The 27262-nt window shown below is 34.1% G+C and overlaps 1 protein-coding gene across 5 annotated transcripts in view; it reads left to right on the plus strand.

Moving 5' to 3' along the window:
* CSMD1 (CUB and Sushi multiple domains 1) overlaps positions 1 to 27262 on the plus strand; it is a 1084078-nt gene that overhangs the window by 885091 nt on the left and 171725 nt on the right. For all 5 annotated transcript variants that reach the window (XM_032681799.1, XM_032681800.1, XM_032681801.1 and 2 more), the window contains 4 exons: positions 11198 to 11389; positions 15193 to 15319; positions 17157 to 17359; positions 26421 to 26612. In XM_032681799.1, coding sequence (XP_032537690.1) covers positions 11198 to 11389; positions 15193 to 15319; positions 17157 to 17359; positions 26421 to 26612 — 714 coding nt within the window. The remainder of the gene's footprint in view (positions 1 to 11197; positions 11390 to 15192; positions 15320 to 17156; positions 17360 to 26420; positions 26613 to 27262) is intronic.

The raw sequence follows: 27262 nt of genomic DNA on the forward strand, positions 1-27262 counted from the left end.
GTAATTCACATCTATTATCAAGAAAAGGTCTGCTTTTTAAAATCTCTTGCTATGAAGCTTAAGATGCAGTCATGTTTGCAGGTGAGAAAGAGAGAGGCTCACAGAGTTTACCACGGTTGTCCATATGCATATGTTGTTTTACATTTATATTGAAATTCTAACTTTAGAATATGAAAGTAAGATTTTTAAGTGATGCCAATTCAGGTAGGCTTCTTAAGCATATTTGTTTCTCACCTGCTGATGTATGCATCATACCTATAGCATGTGATTGAAATCTGCAAGCAGATTTCAGATAAATTCATAATCTCAGAAGTGATGGCCTAAAGACTATATTACTTTAATATTAAAGAAATTATCATATTTGAAACACTATTGAGACCTTAGTGGGAACAGTTTCCTTGAATTTATCAATGAATTTATTAATGCAAATTCTACCTCGAAAGACAGAAATTCTTTACTTTCTTTTCCACCTCAACCTAAACTTTTTCTCTCATATTTTAAAAAGAATCTATTTCTATGAAGGCATTATAGACTTTGCCATTATGTGTATGTGCAAACGGATTTAATGAATTTTAGCTGGGATTTGTTCCAAAACTTTGACTATTTCCTCTGTTTTTCACAAAAAGACTCCTGTTAGTTTGCAGTGAATACTTTCCTCTTTTCCAAGTCTTAGATGAGTAGACAGTAAAGTTACTGTAGATTTCTTCCCACTGCTGTAACTACCAGAATTTTCCCATGAGCAAAAATTCCTATCTGAAAGCTTAGAACACTTGAACAGAACTACCAGTGTCTTACTGTTCTTTACCTCTGGCCTTCTTGCCTACGTTTGCTTCATGTTGAATGAAAAATTATTATTTCCTTTTTAAGATTATTGGCTCAACCCTCTCTTTTGGAAAGGAGAGATTAATAAGCAGTTCCTTAAGTCAGGTAGATATCAGCACTTAGACACCTAAGATGATGGGCTAATCCTTCTTGCAAGCTGCTTCTTGCTGCAATTCAAATGTAAGATATTCTAGGTGCCTCATTGTTGATTTGCTGTTTAATTTATGAAAGTATAAACTAGAACAGTCTAATTATAAAATCTAAGCTACACAAATGTGAGTATATTATTCTGTTCCATGCTTCTAATACAAAATTATAATAATATATAATATATAATCATATTGTATATAATAGTGTAATATGTAGCATATATTAATATATAATATAATATAATATATAAAGTTAGACAGTTCAAATAATTTGCAGGTGACCCTGAGATCAAAGTTTGATTTTAACTTTCTTCTGACTGATTTTTTCCTTTTAACATCTTAGATGTAAGTATGTGACTTTTTCTCCTCTCTTGTCATTATATTAGGGAATTATTTACATTTCAACAGATTAAACTTGGTGTCCTTGTACCTAGTAATTTTTTATAACTGAAGATTAACAATAAATAGGAAACAGATTCTTTCAGTCATCCAAAATATGTTTGTAATTATTTAGAACAGTAAGTTATTTTAGAATAAAATAAAGATTATTCCTTCAAAAGTTTATACATATTAAAATCACCCTGTCAAAACTACGTGTACATGATATATGAGCAGAATTAAGGATGAAGAATTAGGGACTATTTGGAAGAAAGGTAGTTAGAAATGAATGTTATAAACTTATTTATTTATCTTCTTCTGCTTCCATTAACTTTCTAGATGAGGAAGGTTACTTGAGACAGGATGATGTAAGGTAGACAAGACTTACGTGTTTCTTATTATCTAAGTTTTTCACCATAGTGTATTCAGAACTTGATTTTCAGAAGTTCTGGGCACAATACCACTAACCAGAAAAGCAGGTTCTGTGTGCATGTTGTTCGCCTGTCAGTGTGTGAAAGAATCAACACAGTGGCAGATGATGGGATACTTTTAACTTTCAGTTCTGTCTGAATCATACTGGTTTTTATAAGCTTATAGAGTGCTTTTTCCATCTTTCAATCCATCCTTTACATTCGTGGTGACTTCATTCCTCTGAGTGAGTATTCTAGAAAAGACTTTTAGGAAGTGAATGCATTTGCAATCACTGAAGCTATTGGTATATGTTAAGACAAGGTATCTCGCACTAAATAACACAACAAAAAAAAAAAGTGTGTATTTCTTCTCCTTTCCTTTCTCTTTTTCTCACAAAAAAAGGTAAGACAAGTCTCTTCTAACAGGCAACCTACAGATTGTTTTTAAGTACTGTATGAGTCATTGGCTGTATCAGTCATTTCCCCACTGATTAGAAAGGTCCTGAAGATATTTCTCCGTAGACACTTGAATTAAGAGTTCTTGAACTCACATGGAATTTCACCTTTAATCCCTACTTCTTATCTATGTATATTTGCACACCCATCTCTTTCAAGTAGTGTTATTAACTAGAAGTATTTTCTTTCAATAAAATATGAAAAGTATTTTCTTTCAAAAAATAGTCACATAAAAACTGTCTTCTACTACCTGTCTACATGCATTTAATTTGCTTCTTAAATTTGTAATTTTTATTTGTATATGTGGATGTTGTAGCTGAAAAAAGGACAACAAAATTTTTGAATAAGACACATGGACACAAAGAACCTGGTTTGAAATTGCTGGGGAAAGGCCTTAGAACATTTTGTAATATATCTATTACAGAAGAAAATGACGGAAAAGAGTTGTTTTTCATTTTAGCTCAAAAGACCTGTTATTGATAACATCTTCATATCTCTACTATAATATTTTCCATGTTTACATAAATTTTTTACATATTGCTCATGTTAAGAAAAATTGCTGAAATTCTTGTTAGAAAGTATTATCCATTGAATGACTGTCTCATTCATATAGGTAAAATTAATTGCCAATAGATTGAAAAGCTTCCAAGAAATTAAAAGTGTACCTCTCAACTTCCAAAGGATACAAAGCAGCAGGTATCAAAAATGCTTGGGAATTAATTTTGTTGTACAATTAAGTAGAAATATATCCATTTATTTGAAAAACTCCCATGGCTTATTTATTCTCTTTAAGATGATCTCTGTTAGAATGTAAAATACTCAATTCCCAAGACCTGAAATTATTTCTGTCCTTCCAAAAAGTTTACAGATTCAAGAGAGAGGTCTGGAGCTAATTTTGTCCCAGCGCATACAGCCCATGCTTATTTGTCATCGTAGGCTCTTTGAAAGTTCATGCAAGTTTCTGATACCTCGCTGTAGCCACATTATCCAGACACTTTTCTTTCTATAGATTTTTCTATCATTCTAATTAGGTAGAGATTTATGTAATTGGCCAATTTTCCAGTACATTTTTTCCCTGGAACTGTAGGTTTCAATAGCACATAAATGGTTCCAAGACAGAATGAAAATGCTAAGAACTCTTATTTTGAATTGCATTGATTTAATTAAATAGATTATGTTATGGATGTTTAGGATGCAGCAACTGCAGAATGAGTATTCGTTGACATTTATATGCATTTATATGCATTTAGAAATCCAAGAATATAAACTTAAGTACCATTACTTTTAATTACTCTTTGGTAGTTCAAACATATGAACTAGTTGATATGTGCTAAACATATCAACTATGTTAATGAGCTTAAATAACTTCAGATTTAGGTAACACTAAAAGAGTTATTGATGTTACCAATGTTTTCATATTACCTTTATTTTTTAATATTAAAACATCTGTTAATGTTAATAACATTAAATATTATTAATGTTAATTAATAACATTTAATAATAAATGTTAATATTTTTGTGTATGTACTGAAATAGTATTTATATATGCATTTATCCTTCTTTTTTGAAGTCATGTAAAAATATTTTATCACATCACTTTCAGAAGCTGAAGATAGATTATGCACTATTTGTGTACTCTTCTATGGAACTATATGACTATAAACTTATTCATCTGAGCTAAGACCAGTAATAGTGTTGACATACACCTACAGGATATAATTGTTCTATGTTGAGGCCCTGATTATCTTTAGATTACTCATCTAAAGTTTTGAAAGATGGCATTTCTTTTGTAATGTCTTTCCAGTTTTGTCTGGTGGCTTTTTGTTTAGGATCTTACTGCAAACCAACAGAGTTCACAGAAGTCACAACACAGGTTCATGCTCTTGAATTTGCAAGAAGAAATTCCTTTATTTGGTAGTTACAGTATTCTGGAATCATATCTGAGGCCAAGGTTCCATGATCATTAGAAATGAATCTGTGCAGCATCAGAATGCCCAGCAGTGCAAATCTGATCTGAATCTGGCACAAACACATGATTGAATTTCTGTGAAATTAACTATAGCATACAGAAGGAAACTTATAAACATTTTGTGCTTTTATGGCAGTTTTATATATGGTTTGGCATAAAGTCAGAATGCAATTGACAAACAATAATTAATTCAACATAGCCATAAATAAAGCTAATATGTCAAAAAACTGTTGAACAAATTTGCACCACAGGACCACAGTATTAAGGGCTGTGATGTTACATTTATTTTACTGTCAGTTCAATTACTTCCTCTGCTTTCTCTCTCTTCTTTCTTTTTAATTGCCATAGTATATTTAGTGCCAAAGCATGAAAAAGGTTTACTAAGCCAGAAAGAAAAAAAGGAAAAAAAAAAAAGAACAGGAAGGAATAAAGCCTTGCAACCTAATTTCTTGGCTGCCGATAGAGGACCTATATTCTGATCCCTAATAACACTGTGCTTATATGTTCTACTAAGTCAGTCATTATGTAACATACATCAGCATACTTTGTGTAGAAACTAAAATTTGGATGAATACTGTACCTCACAATTCAGAGTGTCTTTGTTGCTTTTGTCCATTCATAAATGTCTTAGTGGTGAACTCAATATTGGAGTTTCAAAATAGGGACCAAGCATCTAAAGGTTGGTAATGCATGCCTTTGGGTGCTTACTTTTTCACGTGTCTGGCTTTAGGTGAATGATTGCTTGAAAATACCTTAGGACTTCTTCCAGAAAAAGGAGTGGGAAATTATTTGGTTTATATTATTGACTTTTAATTTGGCCACTGTAGGTTTACATGCAGTGTAAATGTGTGTATATATATATATATATATATATATATATGTAGAAAGTGAACGGTATTCTTCTTTTCCAAATGGGTGAAGGGAACATTTGCAGATACCTCAGAACTTCATCAGCTTCTGTTAAAAGTGCACTGTGTAATACAGAATCTCTGAAAATTTGCCTAGGAGACACAAAATGAACACTCACTTCTTCATATTGATGACAGGTTGGGGAACGTGCAAACTTGAAACTGAACTGGAAGATGTGCTTCATGCATGCACATAGTATACTTCACCCACTAATGGGCACCAAATCGAGCCCAAAGTAAAAACACTTGAATGCAGACAGTGTGGACATCATGTCCTCAGCTTCATTGTTTCACTACCCAGATTTGCTTCTACTATACTGCGCTGCTTACTAGTGTGGCTAGTACCACAGAGCCCATCATAACTAAACTGAGTTGAAAGAAGTTATAATTAGTAGTCTACATATATTACAGAGGTGTCAATAATTTTTGCCCTGAAAACTGGTATTTCTATATTCCTGATTATTTACATCAAATATGACAGAGCAAATCATGTTTGATAAATAACGTCAGGAGGTGGTAGCCAGTCATCAATATATATTCTGGCTGGTTTGGTTTTAATTTAACTGGCTTTTATTCATTCATTGTTCTGATAATCCTATAATGAAACTCAAGAATAACATAATTGGCAGCAATTTGCCAGTACAATAATCTTTCTCAGCAGTAAGAATATTGGTAGAATTTCTCTGACTGCTGGCTTGTTTCAGTGTCAGATAAACCCAAGTGCTGTGATTTTGTGGAGCTCATGGCCATATTTCCTTGCTATGAAAGTTCACAGCGTCAAACACTGGAGTTTGGTTTCAAAATTTCTACAATGAGATTTCACAACAATATGGTTCTTTATGACAAATTACACCAGATGTACAAGAGTATCAGGCAAAAAGGAAATGGAAAGTTCTAATTTTTGTGTGTGAGGGGAAGGGGAATAAATTGGGTAGGAAGATCTGGAAAGGCAGCTTGCCAGTGAACACACAGGGCTAGATCCTGCTGTATTTGCACACAATGAGCAGCATCTACATGCATGTGAAATACCACGATTTTTAATAGGCCTACTGAGAAACAGAGATAGTCTTGCTGGTGGAGAAGTGTAGTGAACATGTGGTTACAAATTATGTACTGTTACTCATATTTTTTTCTAGAGTATACAAAATGGCATTTTAAAAATTTGGCGTTGATAGGAGAAATAGGAACTTTACTCATAGTATCCCAGAATGCCCAAATAAGGAACAATATCATCTTAGAGAAGTCCTCAAGGATTAGATAATGGATATACTCAAGCACAGAGGATGTAAACTAAGCTCTGTGTACCCAAACAAAACAAAATAAAGAATAAACGTGACAGTTTTTGGTGGCAAAGCACCATGGTGCTGTACCTGCTCAAGAACTGAGGTCAAGACGATGAAGAAGACCCAGAAGGACCAAACAAGGACTTCCATAGGGGAGTAACTGTGTAAAGCAAACTAATGAATGTGTATTAGTAAGCAAGACTATCTAATGAATATGTAAATAGTATGTGTAATAAAAAGTCCTGTCCATCTGCCATTTGTCATGTTCGATTAGAGGAGCTATCCTCTGAATGTCCAGCATGCTGAATAAAGAATAATGCCCTTTTTAACATCTACGAATTGGTGTTAAGAAGTTTGTTTCTGCTGCTTTTCAGTATCACATAAAAGCCAGCAATTAGATTGTTGGATGTTGCTGCAGAGAATATTCTATTTTTGAGATACAAAAAGCAATAATACTCTTTATTTTGCCACATAATGTTTGTACACAATTTCTTTTTCTAGGGATAATAGGTACAAACAAACCTAAAAATTAAGAACCACTGGAGTCTTACTGAATTATCAATACTTAGAACAAATTAAAATCAAGGTGGTCTTTTGATAGAAATATCTCAATAATCTATACAAACCAGCAAATTCTGAAGGGATAAGTGTCTTAAGGATATTTAAATTTAGGTTTTATATTTTTGTTTCCAGTTAGTTATTTTTATTTGCATGTTATTTTTAAATTTATTGTGTGTGAATTAGGAAATTGAATTCTGGTACCTAACATAGTGACTTGTTATATTCTCTACACTCATTTCATCTAACACTTTACCCCAAATAAATATTTGATTTGGGTTTAAAATAGACTGACTGAAAATATTAACTCCTCTATTGATATAAATGCTCCCACAGAGTCTCAAAAATAAGATTTAAAAAAGCAATAAGCTTCTGTAAGGGACTTCATGTCCTTTGACACATGTAAAGGCTGAGAAATTCCTGTATGTACCACTGGGCACTCAGACACAGTGTTTTTACCAAAGTTGTGTTTTGCTATTTATAATTTTAGAGGTACTTTGTTGTTTACAGATACAAGAATACAGTTCAGTGAATATCTGTAGAGTGTGAGGCTCTTGAAGAGCTAGGCAGTTCACCTTGGGATAGACAGGTAAAAAAGTCTTTCCACAGGCCAAAAAAAAAAATAATTTGGAGAACATGTAGCAATCTAAAACGCAAAGGAAGTGAAAAACCTCTATGTTAGTGGATACTTGAAGGTGTAAGTGACTTACAATAATGATGTGAAGTATTAATAAGGTAAAATAAAAACTGGAATAGCTTTAGTGCTACTCAGTCCTATTTCAAAGCAAGAATAGAGAAAGTGCAGGCTTCTCTCAAACTTCTAAAGCTTGTGACATGATCTCTTTACCTCTTCACATCTATCATGTATGTTTACACCTTGTGCAAAACTGAATGCTAACTGGAATACATGAAATCATAGCAAGTCAGAACAATAATTTCAACTCAGTCTTGACATCTTCTGTAGTGAAGATGCCTGTATAGCAGACTAGGAAGGCTTGTTTGTCTAAAAGTTCATTTCATTTCATCCAAATTTGTCTGTTATAAAAGACCACCAACCTCTCTCTGACAACCTTTTCTTCTTTATGTGGTAGAAGGAACTGGAGAATCAGTCTCTAACTATATATCATATTTATGGAAATTTTTTTCATGAGAGTTTCTTTAACCAGGAAGTTTCTTTAATCCAGAATCCTCTGTCAATAATACGCCACTGCCTGTGATAACCAAATGGTGCACCTACAAAGAATGGGAAAGTGTCTAAAACCAGGTGGCAAAGAAATAATGTTACACTGGCTCATGCTGTCAAATCAGCCTTAAAATATCATGTTATTTATCAAACTTACATTTTCAGGATTTTACATAAATGTCTTTGTATGTTTAATAAGGAAATTAAAATAACAAAATATAGCTATTTCTCGTGAAGTTCAGCTCATCTGAATGACCTAATCATTTTGGCTCTCTGTAGTTTGTGAAGAGAAATAGTCCTCTTTAGAATTGCACAGTCCATCCAATCTATTTTTTTTTACATTAGTATACTGAGTATGGCTGAGCTGGAGTTCATTTCCCCATAGGAGCCCTCACAGCTTTGCATTGGTAGCTAGAAAGGTGTTGATAACACACCATTGTTTTGGCTACTGCTGAGCACAGCATCAGCACTGTAACATTCCTTCCTCAATTGAGGGCAAGATCCTGGGAGGGGACACAACTAGGCCAGCTGATCCAAACTGACCAAAGGGATATTCCATACCATATGATGTCAGCTCAGATATAAAAGCTAAGGAAAAAGGATGAAGGGGGGCATTCATTGTTTCCAATGGGTGCCTGCTAAGAAACCATTACCTGTGGCTGAAGCTCTGCTTCCTGGGAAGCGGCCATTGTTGCTGATGAGAAGTAGAGAACAAATCTTGTTATTTTGTGCTTCACTTTTACCCACGCAAATTTTTGCTTCTTTATTGAACATCCTTATCTCAACCCACAAGACATTTTTCATCTTATTCTCTCTCCCCTGTCTGACTTGAAAGGGGAGTGATAGAGCACCTTGATGGGCACCTGGTGTCCAGCCAGGGTCAAACCACTACACTTAGGATGAGATTAACCATGCTTCATAAGTTAGTATTAACTCTAAAGGACAGAAAACTTTAGATATGACTGTTTATGTAATCAATTCTGAGAGCCAGTTAAAATGCTTGCTATTTCTTTTTTTTGGAAATTGAATGTGTTTGCTTTTTTCTTTTTTTATCAACAAAAAGAAATTACTGGATTGTGCAAATTTTCACATGGAAAAAATATTTTAGCAAGAGAATAATGATAAATCTCTATAATCCTTTTGTACTGTGTGTGATCATAGATACTCTTGACATAAAGGCTGCACCTCTGTTACTAAACTAAACTGTATCAGGGCATGAGTATGAACATGGAGATGTGATTTTTTAGACTGACAAGATTTTAGGGTAAATGTTAACATGCTTCTGTGTTAACTTCTTCTATCTAGGACTTTCCCAAATAGTCATAATATAGTAGACAGATAGCTGAATTCCCAGGAAGTGGCTTGTAAACAGCGATGCTCTTTCAAATAATTGAATTTAACAGTGCATGGCTGCGGTCAGAGTACTCTTATTGGTCTTGGGGCTTGATATTTCTTAAGGTATTAGCGCAGAGAGAGCAGTGTCTATGTGATGGAATAGCATTCTTTTTTTGGGTGCAATTCATTTTCCTTAAGTCTAGATACTTAAAATTCTGGGTCAGTATAGCCTACTATATAAACAATCAATCTAGGCTCAGTTTAAAGTAAAGGTAGAAAATAAATGTCTCCAGAAGCTGATTGAACTGACTGATCTGAATATCTGTTAAAGTAAGGGGTAGTTTATCTTCTAGAAAGTCATATTTCTTTACTGACTATGAAAGTAGCCTAGGCTAACTAGTTCGAATTTATCCTTCTAATTTTCAGAATCCTGAGTTATAATAGGTAAAAAACAAACTTTGTGCCCAATAAGTGAACAAAGAAAACAAGGGTATTTTGTGTTTTCAGAAGACTCAGTTGACGGATATCTCTAGCATGTGTACAGGAAGGAAAGGTCCTCAGACTCCTTGCCATTTTTTCAGCTGTTGTTGATCTTGGTGCCAGGAGGAAGGCAACAAGAAAAATGTGATACCGACTCTAGTTCGTGTATTTGTAAAATAATGAAAGGTTTTCTATAGTTATGTACTACTTAGTGAAGGACCTCACAGAATCATAGAATGGTTTGGATTGCAAGGGACCTTAAAGACTATCTAGTGCCAATGGCTCTAGGAAAGGGGCATCCACAACTTACCTGGGCAAGGTCAGGTATAGAATGAGCTGAAAACAGAAAACTGAAGGGAAGAACAGCAGCCTGATTCAGAAATCACTTAAAGAAGCTGATCAGTCAAATAAGGATAGTAAAATGGAAAATATTTGTAGAGTCACAATTACTTCCCTGGTATGAAGACATGGCAGTCGAAAAGAAGAATCCATGATGAAGAAGAATCTGGAGTTGAGAAAGATGAATTTGGAACCTCTCTATTCTATTGCAAGAACTGGAACTCAAGGCAGAAGGAGAGATATAAAATGCATTTTTACATTTCAACAATACTATACAGAGAAAATGCAGAGAGGAATGGGTAAAATGTGGAAAGAACTGTAGCTGCTGAGAGTAGATCTGCTCATTCCATGGAGCACAGAGAGAACTGTTTATCCTGTTCAGCATGTTGGTCGGCCAAAAAGGAGAATGCTAATTGAAAATCAGTTCTTCATTTCAGCAGAGATGAAACTGAAGCCATGGTATCTTGACACTAGGATGGATGTAATAGCCTTTCCATTTTCTTCCTGAGTTACCACTGTGGTGTCCTGCCTTCATTATGGAGATTAGATGAGGAAGTGAAGCTCCCACTTAGTGCCAAATACAGGATCGATACTTCTTTTCCACTGAATAAAATAGAATGAAAACATAGAAGTGGTACAAATTAATAAATTTGTCACTAATCTTATTTTAGGATAGTATAGATAATATGCTTTCTTCAATAAGCTAATACAATAATCAAATATGAAAATAACAATTAGTTCCTGATGTTTCAGTTTCTGAGTTTCCCAATTTATATATGATTTATCTTTGATCACTGGAGATACATCTAACGTAATTGAATCACAAGAATATAATTTGCATCAGGATCAGATTCATTGGCATTATATCTTGTTTGATATTTTATATCTCCATGTCTTTTTTTCTTCTTTTCCCATTTCTGTTTGCAGGTTTCGACCTAGTGAAGTGTGAAGATCCTGGCATACCAAATTATGGCTACAAGATACGAGATGAAGGACATTTTATAGACACTGTCATTTTATACAGCTGTAATCCTGGCTATACAATGCATGGTAGTAGCATTATGACCTGCTTAAGTGGAGATCGAAGAGTTTGGGACAAACCTTTGCCTACTTGCATAGGTAATATGGATTGTGACAATGACTGGTTGGAGGTTTCAAGCAAAAACCCCAAATATTCTGTCTTTCTGCACCATTATCATCTGTTTATCAGATGATAATGGTGCAAACGTTTTAAATTTCAAGTAAAGATTTATTGTGGACATGGAAATATAAGTTCTCTGAAATAGATGGCTAGCTATTAATGGCTATAAAACTACTGGCAAACACTTCTCTCTTTAGAGCAGCCTTTGATGAAATACTACTGCTTTGGTTCTGATGATGCTCTGGGTCATCAAGTCTGATACGCTATCACAGGCAGTGGTATTATCTAAATACTTCATAAACTAAGAAAACCCCATCATACAGCAATTAAATTTTTTACCTCATCAGTTTTCATCAGGAATTATTTCAGCATCTCATTCCTATGAAGCTACTTTCTAATTTCGTTCTCACATTAGTGGATTTTTTTTATCTGCGTACTCGTGAGTCATTGCTGTCATTCTAGGATACCCCATCTGTCAGAGCTTCAAGGTAGACCTTTTCTTTAAATATCACTTCTTCAAGTGCCTAAAACTATGTTTCATTACAAGTAATATAAATGTTAAATAGAGAATTACTAGGTGAGATGCAGAAAATAACGCTGGTATAGCTATTACTCATTGTGCCTTTACTAGGCAATTTTCATCCTCCAATTTTTTTTCCAATCCAGCAATTACCAGTGGCTTCTTGAGTTCAATTTTTACTTGATTGTTTTCCTGTTCTTAGTTTTCCCATGAGTCTCTCTTTCTACATGTCTTGTGGTGGTTAGTTTTTGCCTCTGCTACCTGCTGCAAGCAGATCACCAACTCCTTTCAGCACTCACGGCACCAGCAGGATCTTTGCTTGCTGCTTCTCTCCCATTTTGGGTGGTACATTCTCCATTCCACGATCTACTTCCTGCTGAACAAGTTCACAGACCTGCAGTCTACAAAAGAGGAAGCTCCCTTCCTTTCAAACAATCAACTTACCCAGAGGGTAGGTGCCAGAAAAACATCAGTGAACAGCATTTCTGCTGTCATAGTAGAGGTGTTATTTTTCCCACTTGATTCTAGAATTATATCTGTAAGTTTTCTCCTATACGTATATGAGAGGTCAAAACAACTCTATCCAGTTTTGATTTAAAGACTTTTCCAGGCTCTTTATACATTCATGTCCTCAAGCTCCTCAGTTTAATTGGCTAGCTTCCTTTTCCTCTAAGTTTGCCCTTTTGTAGAGAAAAACCATAATTAGCCCTACCTTTGCCTATCTCCCCACTTAATTTAAATGAAGTTGGTACTCTAAGGTCATTTTCTGCAACATTTACTTGTACCTGTGTTCACTACCAAGTAAGTATTTGAAGCAACTCTCTAAAATACTTCAAGTCTATTAGGTGAATAAATCCAACCATCTACCTATTTCCTTTTCTTTCTATGATGATTTGTCTTCTGATCTGTATGTGGAATGTTAAAATCTCAACCATACAACATTTAAAATAATAATAATAATAATAATAATAACAATAATAATAATAATAATAATAATAATAATAATAAAATCCCATACTCCAATCTAACCTGGAGAAAGCTAGGGTACCCAGGATGAAGTGAGTCTAAAGAAAATTGCCATCTTTGCTCCAGTAGAACATCTTTCATAATCCTTCTCAAAAATATTTTTGCCCAATACGTATGTTTTTCATGCTGACTTTATTTAGTTTGCTGCTTCCCTGCTATGTAATACACCTTCCAGTCAGGTATCTCTAGCTGTTTTTCCACTTTTCTTGGTAACAGCATACTTTTAAGCTTCTATATTTCCCTCATGATTGCCACTCTGTCTTTTTCCCTTTCTTTTTTTTTTCCTTTATACTTTGATTTGTGCCTGGCGTGACTAGATTTGATTTCTGTATTTTATTTCTAAGCTTTTTGAATCACTTGTGCCACAATTTCTTGAGTATCTTATTACATCTCTAAGTGATGTTCCACTATCAATAGAATATTCTAATTTCTTTTAGTATCCTGAGATAGATTTTGGTCTTACTTTCCATCTTTTCAACCAAAAGTTATCTTTTTATGTACTTTTCTCTCACTACATACATTTTTAATAACTGTCCTTGATCCTCTCTTTAAAATCAAATATTGCCATTGCATCAGGTTTATATGACACCTCTTCTTGTTTCTCAGTTTAGAAGTCTTCTGAAGCATTAATTAGTTCCCCAAGAAGTCAAACGTTCACTATCCTCTCTTAAAATCTTCTAAGAGTGACTCTTTCTCAATAGTCTTTTGCAAACAGTCTGTTATCATTAAATTATAGGGGTTTTTTGCTGTTCTGTGTGCAGGAAAACTTGTCACAAAGATCCCTGAAAACTCAGTTAAGCATCTGCAGATTATTTCATACTTTTTTTCCCTCACTTCAGAGTATTTATTAAATCTGTTCTTCCATTAGTTTTATCTTATGTTATCACACTGATCTTTTCCTACTCTGATTTGAATGACTCATTTTTCTTCCTTTTTCTGAAGTTGTCATGAGCTTCCAAACATCAGTTTCTTTCTTAGACATATTTTCATAACATCCTCCTCTTTGTGGAGATGGTTTTTTTTTCATTTTGTCTTGAGTTTTAGATCAGCATTTGATATTTGCTGTTCTTTTCAGTTACATATTCTTCATTGTCTTTACTACCATTTCAGTCTCACTAAAAAAATCAAGCTTATTCATAGACATATTCTACATATTTTACACTTAGTCATTTTAGTGGTACACTTCTGTATTGGTCTTAACATTCATTTTAATTTTTTTCCTATGTTCTAAACCTTAAAGAAGAAAACCAGTGAATTCTTGTAATTCCTTATCTAGAAGATTATAGGACTTGTTTGAATATAAGTGACTTCTATTAGTTATAATATAGTTGTTTATATAGTATATTCTTGGAGGTGGTGATTTTACGGTGTGCTTATTCTGCATATTTTAGGAATACAACATGCATAAGTAGGAATTAAAGTAAATCACTTAACTGAAGAGTCACTGATCCTTTTTGCTTCATTGGCATGTGGCTGTTACATGGTTTCTTTTCATCTTGGGTGTCTTTATACTGGCCAGACAACAGCATGATGCTCTAAGCAAGCAACATAAGAATCATTTGATTCAGGATGCTTAGCACTGCTATTCGTCTCTCCAAAAAGATAGCATTGATAAAATTCTTTTAAAACAGACATAACATACTATCAAGTCATAGCTTTCTAATTTATTCTTTCACTTTGCAAGCATATGGCATTTAAATTTTTAAATACTAAAGGAGATTGCTAGGCAATACCTAACTGCTTTTTGATCTAATTAAACATGAAGTTATATGGAAGTAACTTGAAAAACATTAAACTATAAACATTTTGACATTAGAACAACAGAGAAAGCTATTTTAAATACAGAATTCCATATTGTAAAGTTGAATTCAAACATTCAGTGTTACTTAGAGAAGACAAACATGTTAGATGAGGTATTTCTGAAACATTTTTACTATCTTGCTGATGCGAAAATTATACTTTTGTAGTCTCAATTCATATTGAACTACTCTGGTAAGTTTAGTAACATAATCACAGAAGTATGCTTTATTCCTTTATAACAAGGCAGGAATGAGATCATTATATGTGCATTTTTAACTTATATACATGTCCTAGTTTGCATCTGTGTGTACTTCTTCAGAGTACACAGGTCATTCTGTTAACTTTTTAGAAAACACAGAGTAGTGGAATGGGTAGAAAATGGAAGTGCAAATTAATATGGTCTTCTTACAAATAAATGTAATCCTTATTTTGTAGCTGAGTGTGGTGGTCGAATTCATGCTGCTACATCAGGGCGCATTTTGTCCCCTGGTTACCCAGCACCATATGACAACAATCTTCATTGCACTTGGATTATTGAAGCAGACCCAGGAAAGACGATAAGGTATATGCTTAATTTCAGGATTTATTGTTGACTTCAGTATTTTATAAATTTTAATCTATACCTTACATTCTCACATTTTTATACACAAGCTGCTGATTTTCACTGGGGAGGGAGGCGTCATGTTGGTTTACCAGGGTTGCTTGTCTATTCAGGTGTAAAGTCCCAGGATATAGGACATGACAATCAACCTAGGAGCTTGCCCAAATTCTTACTGAAGATCTGTTTTGAGTATCACCTTGCCCAAAAGTTGTCTTGTTTTACACCAGAACAACATGAGATTCCACGAACACCAGAATAAGTTACAGCGTTAGTCAGTAGTATTAAACAGCTCACATAGGGGTGAACAAGAACCTCCAGAACCTGAATAACAACAAAATCCACATTGATTGCAGGTAGGAAAATGGAGGTGCATTCCCTCATCCTCTCCACAAGATAGCTCCCCCAGCACAGCAATACCATCAATGCCAGGGCAAAGCACAGAACCGTTATTTGAATTAACATATTGCCAAACTCAGCAAAATAAAGAGATAAGCCCTGAAGTCAACAAACTCCATGACCTGCACAGGAACTTGACATTCAATTACTACCACAGCTATAGCACACTTAATACAAAACTGATATTATCTCAGTCCCCACACTGGGCTCTGAAAAGGTCTGCGGTGGGTTGACACTGGCCGGATACCAGGTGCCCACCAAGCCACTCTATCACTGCCCTCCTCAGCAGGATGGGACAGTGAGAAAATAACATGAAATCCTTGTGAATCAAAATAAAGTCAGTTTAATAAAGCAAAACCAAATGCTGTGCTTGCATGGGAGCAAAGGAAAACAAAGTATTTATTTTCTACTTCCTGTCAGTAGGTGATGGCCAGCCACTTCCCAGGAAGTAGGGTGTCGGTATGTGTTGCTCTGGAAGACAAACATTATAATCAAAGAATCACAGAATGTTCTGATTTGGAAAGGACCCACATGCAGAACAATATAAGTAAATGGCAAGCTATTCACTGGGAGGTTTTTCCCTTTTTTTTTTTTTTGTAATCCTGTTTCACTAAGCCAAATATTGAATTCACTGTATCATAGGTCATTTCAAAGCATCCTTTTCATTTAAATCACAGTTTTCAAATTAACGATTTCCAGTTAATGACAAATGAGATGAAGAAATGTCAACACACAACTATTTGAAACAAATGAAAAAAGAAGTTTTGATATTTACCTATTAGATTTCTTCAGTGTTAAAAATGTAAGCAGTCAGGACTTGAATTCAATGCAAATATTTTGACTAATTACATAACATTCCTAAACACTTTTATAAATATAATTCTTCATCTGGAGATAATAGAGATTATTCTAATACAATTTTATATTATATGATTTTTAGCAAAGACAAAATATATGAGCATTTTCTCTTTTTGTATAGGAAAGAAAATGCCATGCTAACAGAGCTTCTTGTGCTATGTGTTCTACAGTAGCTACTGGTGGTTTTTTTTAATTGCATATAATTCAAGCAAATGAACATTCTCATTTAAATAAAAATGGTGAAATCATAGTTCTTATACCTCTAAATATTTATCCTAAAAATAAGTTAATTTATGGACAAAAATTAAGTCTTAAGGACTTATGCCCTAATGGTGTTTTCTGTAATTCAGATATTTTTTGAACAGAATTGCATCTCTTACAAAATCAGCTCATTCAACAGAAAAATTGGATAACTCTGCAGGACCACGAGCTCTTCTTCAGTCCAACACAGCATCTTGAAACTACAGTTTAAGAATGATTGCTTGCAGTTTTGTGTTATTGTGTTTAATAAATAATGTACAGTGCTTTTACTTTCTCTTTGCAGTCTGCATTTTATTGTTTTTGATACTGAGGTCGCTCATGACATCTTGAAGGTGTGGGATGGGCCTGTTGAGAGTAGCATACTTCTGAAAGAATGGAGTGGCTCAGCTCTTCCAGAGGATATTCACAGCACTTTCAACTCATTAACATTACAATTTGACAGTGATTTCTTCATCAGCAAATCAGGCTTCTCGATTCAGTTTTCAAGTATGTAAATATTTTTCTTCCTCTCAAATACAATAAGTACATAAATTATTTATATATGTTATTCCTATATATATTAACTGTTTCTCATTCTAGCTTCCTCAGTCTTTAAAAGAAAAGAGATTATATTATTTTAATTATTTTATATATTTTTGCAAATAACTACAATTAGGGAGAACTTTTGGATTTGCTTTGTATGTTTATGTTTTCTTATTCCTTGTTTTGCACAGTAACCACATGCCTAGCATTATCTAATTAGCATTATTTAATAAGTCAATACATGTCTGTACATACAGAATTTTCTTCTGTGCAAATAGTTTTAAATGTTCCTACCAATGCTACTTAATAATGTATTATTACATATTTATTCCTTAAATTAGTTGGATTCTTTTTCTCAAAACGTTGTTTGTGTGGATGCATTGGATACATCATTTTTATCACCTTAAACTCTTTGTCTAAATGATTAAACAAAGCATAAAATACACCTTACCATTGATACCTTAAGATCCTTTTATTTTTTTTTATTTTTCTAATTTTTATAAGCTTTATAAGTAGTTATATAGTAGAAGTAGATATTAGAAGTAGCTGTATTATATCTCTCACCCTTTAGCACAGTAGTTTACACATTCCTCAACCTGTATTACCCCATTCCATGTTCCCCATATCAATATCCTCTGAATTCCATTAGAAAATGTTTAGTCTCTTGTCAAAGTAGGCCTATTTTGTTTAGAGAACACATGTACCTTGGCCTAAAGTGCAAAAGTACAGTCAAGAACTGGGTGACTGTGTGCATTCTGTACCCTGAAGAAGATGAAGGTGATGAAGAGGTGGTCTCGAAAAGCCCCTAACCCCCAAATCCCAGAGCGGGATGAGGGTGGATCGGGGCAAAAGCCACAGGGTGGAAACATCTGGGATTGGACAGACAGTATTATAGACTGTAACAACTGTACACGGGGGGGATGCACACGTCATGTAATCTTTATACCTAGGCACAAATTAAAATCCTTATCTCACCTCCAAAACTAATTTGCCTAGAGTTTTTTTCTCCCTGAATTTTCTTTAGGTATCACCATATTGAAATACACTTAAATATTACTATTAAACTAATCAAATTTATCTTCAGGTAGAAAGGGAAAGCTCCTCTATACAGAGAGAAGCTATGATCAATATTGCACAAGTGATCAATATTGTAAAACTGAGTAAGTGGAGTTTTTCTATGGTATTCTGACTGAAATGTTAAAGACTGAGGGTAGGACTACAGGGAGGCTATATCATTGTCTTTAACTCAGTTGTTGCATCCTTATATGTCTATATATAATGTATGTGAGTGTATTTCTGCCCAGGACATAGGAAAATTATGAATTAATAAAATTGTTAAGAGTAGAAGCATTATTCTCCATAGACACATAGTCATTCAGAAGTAAAGGGTTCTAATAAGCTTTCAGTCATTATTATTTGCATGAAAATATAAACTTTAGGGGTTTCTTATCCTCCAAATAATACATTTTACATTTACCTGTTTAATTCATTTTGTGTGATTTTTCTGAATGCTGTACCCACTCCCACAACAACAGACTCTTTCATTAGCCCTAAAATCGTAGTTAAAAATATGGAAAATGAATTAAAGACAAAGAGTAGACTAAATGTTTCCAAAATTTCTGAAAAATGTGCTGTATAATATGCTGCTTTTCATGGTTTTTTTACATTTGTGAAAATAAAGGGGTTTTTTTCCTCTATTAGGATTAGCGAACATATTAAGGTTGAATTATATGAAAATAATTATAAGTTTATGCACAGGTTTTGGTAGGATAGAAATATTTAAGCAGTTAGATTTGTCAACATATTCCTTAACCTTCAGTGATACTAATTGGCAAGCTGGCAATTGCAGAGTATGTCTTACTGGAATTAATTGGAATTAGTGATGAAGAGCTAAATGCCTCAGTTCAAGTAAAGGGAAAATAAAATTTTGTTCACTCTGCTTGACAAGTGGAATGTGTTATTAATTTTTTAATTGTAAGGAGTAAAAAATAAGATTTAAGGAATATATGGAAGTAAATGTTTAATTATTTCACCAAAAAATCAGAGCTTAGTTTATTTAGTCTCCTCAAGGCAATGAACAGACTACTGTGGCCTTGATCTGTAAAGGATTTAAAGTAATTAATCTATGGCTAAGTGAGGATCTTTGCATGCTTTAGTATTTACCATGTTTTCAAACTGTAGGGCAGTTTAGAGCAAAACTGCACAGAATATTGACATTTCAGTACTTCAGTAGTTTGTAACTCAATATATAAAAGATTCCTAAGTTTCTTAAAATTTTTCTTCTGGCAATGGCAGACAGCGTAGACATTTTATTACAAGTTTTAGGAAGGTAACTGATGAAGTTCTGGTTCTTTGTGTCACTTGAAGAATTTTCAAGTGTTGCATCTATTAATGACTATATTTCCTTTATTTGTTAATGACAATTGAAGAAATAAACTTCAGGTGCAGTATTGCACAGGATTGGAAAACCTTCAATAATGCAGCTTCTGTATTGGATTATGCAATTGGGACAAATGTGTACATCCTTTTGGGATGATGCAAAGGATATACACCTGAGAGCATCAGGTCAAATGAACAACTTAAACACAAAGCATTAAAGTGCTAATCTTCAACTGGAGAATTTGTTTCATTGTGCTGACTACTCTATATTTTGCACTCTAAAATGTCTTTACTGCAGCTACCTAAAAAAAAGGTGAAAGGATAGTGTGAGGTAGATCAGAAAATATCACCTATAAATTACTTATTGTTGATTGTAAATGTAATTAGAGGTATTTTAATGCAAAAAAATATAATTGGCTGTTTCAAAATGTTTGAACATGGTTTAAAGTGCCCTGTCTTACCCACTCAACTCAGCATGTAGAGTACAAGGACATGAACTGACAAGAGCGATTATGTTAATTGTAATCAGTCTAATGCTTTTCATTAAAACATAATTATCATTTAGTCGTGCATAAAAGGACAAAAAATGGAGGTCACTGTACAAAACTGACCTTTACTCTGGGGGTTAAATACATTTAAGCTATGTGTTACAAGCCAGGGATGTCAACCAACTCTTTCTGGTGTCGATACAAACAGGAAAAACAAGAAGGGTATGGGCAGATTTGATATTTGACTTCTTTATTCCAAGAAACAAAGTTACTGGAAGCAAAAAATTGTTGCATAAGTTAACCATTAAAAAAAATGCTTTCTAACATAGCTTAATTCTGTCCTATGTGTCTAAGGCAAATGGGATAAATTTCCATCTGAGGTTGCCTTTTTCTTTTTATCAGCTACAGGTCTAGAGATACTAACATATGCTAAATTTCAAACTTCTAGAAATTTAAGGGCAGGTCTTTCACAGGTGTCTTCCTTTGAGATACCATAAGATATCCTGACTAGTCTCCATCTGCTACTGCAGGTCACACAGCCATAAGTCTTTGCTCCCGTCTTCCAGTCCTGTGTTAATATCTTGGATATTATAAGGCATCTTGAACGAGACTAGTGTTGAAGCAGATCAATCTTGCCCTGAATGTTTAATCATTTGCTGCTCTAGACTTCTGAAAGCCCATCCATACTAGTGGATGCTCCATTGTTTTTATTGACCCAAAGTTTATTTTATTTAGAGTTTTTTATCTCTAACCATATAAGTTTTTTACTTGATATTTAGCAAAAAAAATAGAAGTGACTGATGATAGGAACAACACTAGCAGTTTCTAGTCATATTGTCATTCTTACAGGCTCTGATAGCCTTAGTTAAACAATACCTAATATTAGTTCTACACTTACAGTCTAACCTTTTTCTTCAACTAAACGATGCATTTATAGTCCCTCAGTTGGTTTTATAGATTTTGGTCCTTAAGGTCAATAATACGTCAAAGGATTATTAACATTCTTAAAATGAAAAAAAGACAACAACCATTTTTGCAGATGCCTTGCTTTTCTAGAGTCAAAGCCAACTGTGATAATTTTCTATATCTACCTCCCTTAGTTATAGTATCCTGTAAGAATACACTATTAACAATGTATCTAGCAATCTATCTCTTCTTTCATAGGAAGAAAAATGTTCGCTTCTTTAGCTAATATAGAACAACCAGCAAATCATTAACAAAGTAGCAAAAAGTTTTTTCTCAATTTATTTTAATATTTCTATCTTACTAGAAGAACTTGAGACACTCATTTCACTAAAAGCGAATATACAAAACAAAGGCATTTGTATAGTTGTTTTAGTCCGATTTTTGTTTTTCTGTTGTTTTTCTTCTCTGAGTATTTTTAAACGTTGCTCTTGAAGTAAATGCAGATATAAGCAACAACAACTAAAGACACCTGACTAAATCTTTAACTTAACAATTATGATAGTAAAAAACAAACAACTTACACCAACCAGTTAATTAGAATAATTATCTGGAAATTTTTCTGTCAGATGTTGACATATCTGTTGACAACTTACTTCCTCTGGCAAAAGTTTAACCACTAGTGGTTTGTTAGTTGCTCATGACACTGGGCTTAATCTGACAAATCTGTTTAAGCAATGATGACTGCTTTTGTTCAGTTCTGTAATTCCATTTGATCATTTGTTTGTCTACAGCAACTCTCACAGTAACTGTGTCACCTATCTTAAACTGTTTCTTGAAAATTCTTCTTTTAGTTCTAAGATATCTTTTAATCACTTACCTAATGGCCTGAGCATTTAAATAGTATAAGTACTTCTGTGGCAGAATCTTCATTGCTGAAATTCATTGTGCGGTTGTTCCAGATTGGTTCACAATTAAATTATTGGGAAAAGGGGATAAGCACAAAAGTATGCTTTAAAAGAAATTTACACATGCATAATCAAATATCTGCCTTACTAACTAAATAAATTTTGAGTTCAATGAAAATGAAGTCCATGAAGACATCCCTTGTTAAAATAAAAATAAAAGGACACAAGATACAGGAATTCAAGATTCCCTTTTAAAGTCTGTAACTTAATAATTTCACAGTTCACTTTCTCTCTTACTGTCTGTGATGTTATAAATGTTGCATTGCATGCTTACAATAACATAGTAATGAAACTCTGTCGATGCGATCCATCATCTAATCTATGGTCCGGGGAAGACATCCTCAGCCTCATAGAGGGTAATAGGTTTTCATTTGGTTGCTGTGGAACTAACAAAAATGAATCTTCCAGATTACTTTGATGGTTAGCTCTAAACTTGTGAGCTTCTGCACTTCAGACTTTATGAAAGAGGTTGCACTGGGATTTGGATTTCCTTTTTCTTTACATTCTTGGACAATACAGGACATTTAAATAGGTGGTTGATGCAAATTTGGACAGTTCTTAGTCTGTACATTTGGACATGTTATGTGAGTTCCTTACTCTTTCACATTTGGAAATGTTTGTTAGTCTGAAATCACTGTAAATCCTATGTACAATGTCTCAACTTTGATATACAAAAATCTTTCTCAAACCTCTTATTATTATGAAAGCGTAATGCATTAAACAGGAAAAGCTTGTGCAATTTGCAAGCCTAGCTCCTAAAAAGTCTGTAGTATTTCTTTAACCATGTGTACTAGAAAAAAATAGTGTCTGCTACACAACAGTATGGCAAATGTATCACATGATTGTTACAAGAGACATAGAGAAAATGATATGGATGAAGATGATGTTTTTCTTCCCTAGAGGTACAATAGAATACAGGCTAACAAAATTACTTAGAACAATAGCAAAAAGATAAAGTAGACAAAACTCTAACATATTGCTCACAAATCTACAGACACACAAATATACAGTGTCATAGTCTCAAATACAGTCTCCTATTTATTTTCCATGAAGTTTTAAATCAGCTTTGAAAGTATAATTTGGCAACCAAATCCAAAATAAGATCTAAAATGGGATTGTGAAAGATTAATTAATTAGAAACGGGGAATCTTGACACAGTGGTTGTCTACATATGGAGGTCTGAAATCTCCTTAGCAATCTGTGGTTTTCCCAGCTGTCTGTTCTTCTGGCACCTACCTCTAGTTCCATCTTTTATATACACAGGAGCTTGTTCCTCTCTGAGTAGATGAGACAGCAAGAGATAGGAAATCTGTGCAGAGAATTACTCTGTAACTCACTGAATATCATTTAGTTTAAGGCTTAGAGAACATATGCAAGAGCTAAGAAGCAGCAATTAGTTCTCTTCCAGCTTAATGGCATTCAAATCTCCTCCCCTTTCTATGCCATTTTAGGCACTTATTTTTTCTCAGTCATTTCTTAAGAGTCTAACTTTGCAATTTGGTTTGGTTTAGCATCCTTAGGTCTAAAATGTAGTGATTGCTTTCCCTGCTTTACAGTGTATATATTTTACTTATCAACTGTTATAAAAGAAGAGCGGTGACAGAAAAGTAGTGATTTTTAATTTCTAGATTTCTTATCAATGCATTTAACCTCTATACCCATTAGATATTTGCACAATACCAAATGAAGTAATATCAGACTTGTAATTTTTGTGCAGTTACAAAATGTCTTGGGATTCTTGAGAAGTAAAACAACTTGGAAAGGAGGCAAGTTGAGAAGCTGACAGTCTGTCTAAATGTTCACTTTACTAAATGACACATCCGTGCTTAAATGTCTGGTGTTCTGTTTAAGTAGGATCAAGTGTATTTGGCACAAGAAAAAATTAAAATAACTTCTAAGGCTCCAAGACCAAAAGTGCAAGGAGAATTTTGATCTTTATTAAATATCTGTGGTAATTTTTAAAATTTAGAACTTTATACATAAGAAATGGAGATTTACAGTGAAATTAATACTAGAAGGCATCAGTCCTTTCTAATTAGTGCATATGTGACACAGTCAAAATGGGTAAAATGTTGTTTGCTGAGATATTATATTGCATAACCTTTTAAGGAGAAAATGAATCTATTCCGAGATATGTTGAAAAAAAAAGAGAATAATTAATGACAGAGATAGGCTTGGACTCATTTACTTGAAAGAATTGTAACTGCTTAACAGATATGCACTGGAGTAATCCTTTTTTTAGAGCAGTTGATATCTATCAAATAAAGAAAAACTTCCCTGAGGTGATGACCATGCTTTCATTCCCCTGTGGCCAAATACAATTTAGTAAACTGCGCTACTTTGGGATGTCAGGTAAATTGTCAGAATGGTGCCTGGGGAATGCTTACACAGTACTCATTACTAGTGACAGCTGTTGCTTTAATTCCTGGATTGATGCTTATAAATTCTGGTGGAAAAAAGTTCAACACAGTTAAAAAACCTGCCATATCTTTTACCTCATTTACATATAGGAATCATCTGAAACTACTAGATCTACTGTTTTGGAATGGAAACGTGGAGAAAAGATTAAGAATAATACAGTGTTAAACAAAGTTTATTTGTTTCTAGTGTGTTAATTGTAATAACCTATGAATTCTTATAAAGAGATGTTTTACAGTTTTTGTGATTTATCTAAGAGACCCCCTATTTGTTAAAACATGCATAAAGCCATGGTTGTTTCTTATTTGACACTTTTTTTTTTTCAACTCTTCTGTCTTCTAAAAAGAATTTTCCAGTTGTACAACCTGGTAGCTTCTTCAGTTTTGCAAATGTTTAGCTGATTTTGCTGTTTCTTATAGTGGTATACTCTTTTGGTGTGGATAGGAGTAGACACAGCTGTTAATAAAGAAAATGGATTACCCACACATTATGGTCATGAGGGTTGCATGCTGGTGATAGGCACCGGTATCATTAATGACATTTGTGGTACTGGGTTTTTGACTTCTTTTTTTGGCTTTTGTTCACAGTTGTAGTAAGTTCTTTGAAAAGGATGTGTTTGAGTAAGGACTGGTAGAAAATAGAATGCAATTCAGTGATTTAAGGATAATAGCCTCCAGAGACTTCTTTCCTTTGGAAGACTACAGTGTTTATTGCAACTCAGGATGTTTGAATGCTTGAAGCCAATAGAAGAGACCTGGCATCTTCCACAAATCCATAGTAGATGTAGATTTTCTGAATGATTACTTGCTCTAAGTCATACCATACTGATCGCTCTTCTCAGTTTAACTTTGCTTTTTAAATGAATTTATTTTTTTTAGAAAGCAAAATCCATATCCTAATACAGAAGACTGATTGTAGGTGAGATATTTTGCCAAGATTTAGTTTAAGTGAACTATAAAAAAGTTGTTTCTTCCCCTGAAATGAAAAATTCAGGGCTATATAAACTGCTATTTGATTCAGCCAGATTGGTAAATATAGCATTTGTATGCTGCAGGATAATAAGAGCATAAAAAATATTATTTTTATTATGATACTTACCCTATTGCTCAGAAGGCATCAAATCTGTTTTCATAACCAGAATATTAAAGTGAGAAAAGTAGTTACTAGCTCTTTTGATGCATTAACTGGACAAAATCAAGCCATATTTTATACTAAAAATACTGGCAGGCAGTCAACATAATCACAATGTATCTCAGTGGGCAGATTCTTGTAAAAATAAAGAAACAAAATACCTTCCTGTATTCATCATCATCATGGCTAGGCTTCGCGAAAAAAGATTTGGGGAGGGTTCTACCCACATTTGCTACAAGTGCACTGTGGCTAAAAAGGCCAGTACGAGATAGACAAGTCTGGTTGCAAAGGACTCCTTAGGTGGTGTCAGTAAGACACGATTCTTTCTGCATTGTCTTTTCTCCCTGAGAGTGATCCTGCGTGCTTTCTCAAAGGCATCAGCAGTGTTATAGATGGTGTGTCTCCAGACCTCCCAACTGGAGGCCAGAGTAGACCAGTTATGTTGATCAGTATGGCCAAGGCTGAGATGTTGTTTCAGGGAGTCCTTGTATCTTCTCTTTGGGGCTCCTCTCCTGCGGCAGCCGATGGCAAGTTCACCATAGAGCAAGATCTTAGGGAAGCGGTGGTCCTTCATCCTGGAGACATGTCCTGCCCAATGCAGCTGTGTTCCTGCCTGTATTAAGCAAAGAGTAAATAATATTGTCTGTGGTTGGAATGCTAATGTGAAAATGTTGTGCATTTAATTATGGATGGTAAGTATCTACACCTTACAGCTTTTATTTCATCATTCTTTTACAGCTTCCATTGCATCAACTTGTAACGATCCTGGGACACCACAGAATGGCACTAGATATGGAGACAGTAGAGAACCTGGAGACACTACCACCTTTCAATGTGACCCTGGCTATCAACTTCAAGGACAGGCAAAAATTACATGTGTGCAACTGAATAACCGATTCTTCTGGCAACCTGATCCTCCTACATGCATAGGTAATAAGATAAGATGTTAGTCTCTATTTAAGATTAATACATATTGGATTTCTTGTTCAACTACTGGGCACATGGTCCTCATGCTGGAGTGATAATCTCTGCAGAGCTCAGTTATTTGGTACTTGTGGATAATGTCAGCCTCATTCTCTAGATTAACACTATCTTTAGCTGTGATTTTCTTACTCTGTTTTATCCTTAAATTTCACACAAGTTTGAAATTGACCAAGTTTAATAGAAATAAACAGAAGTTAGGATTTGGATTAAAAAATAAAATTCTTGTTGCAATGTTTGCATTAGAATGGTCTTCTATGTAATAGTTTAGTTATATAAATTGTAATCCATTATTTATTCTGAAAAATTTCTCAATTATCCTGTAGATTAAATTGTCATCCTGTGCAATCCCTTGGCTGCTGGATGTTTATTGGGAAAAGTAGATGCAGAGAAGAAGACACAAGTGACAGTGCTATTGAAAGAAATTAGATATATTTCCATAGCACTAGGAGAGAGTGGGAGATCTTGGTTCTATAGATCTAGATGGTATAAAAGTTTCTCTTTGGTTCTGGTCAGTAGACTCATAAATACAGGCTTGGAAGTCTTGCTGGAATGTGTTTTAAGGTCAACAGTGTAGCTCCTCTAAGATTAATCAACAT

The sequence above is a fragment of the Chiroxiphia lanceolata genome, chromosome 3 (assembly GCF_009829145.1).
Source record: "Chiroxiphia lanceolata isolate bChiLan1 chromosome 3, bChiLan1.pri, whole genome shotgun sequence".
NCBI classification, from domain to species: Eukaryota; Metazoa; Chordata; class Aves; order Passeriformes; family Pipridae; genus Chiroxiphia; species Chiroxiphia lanceolata.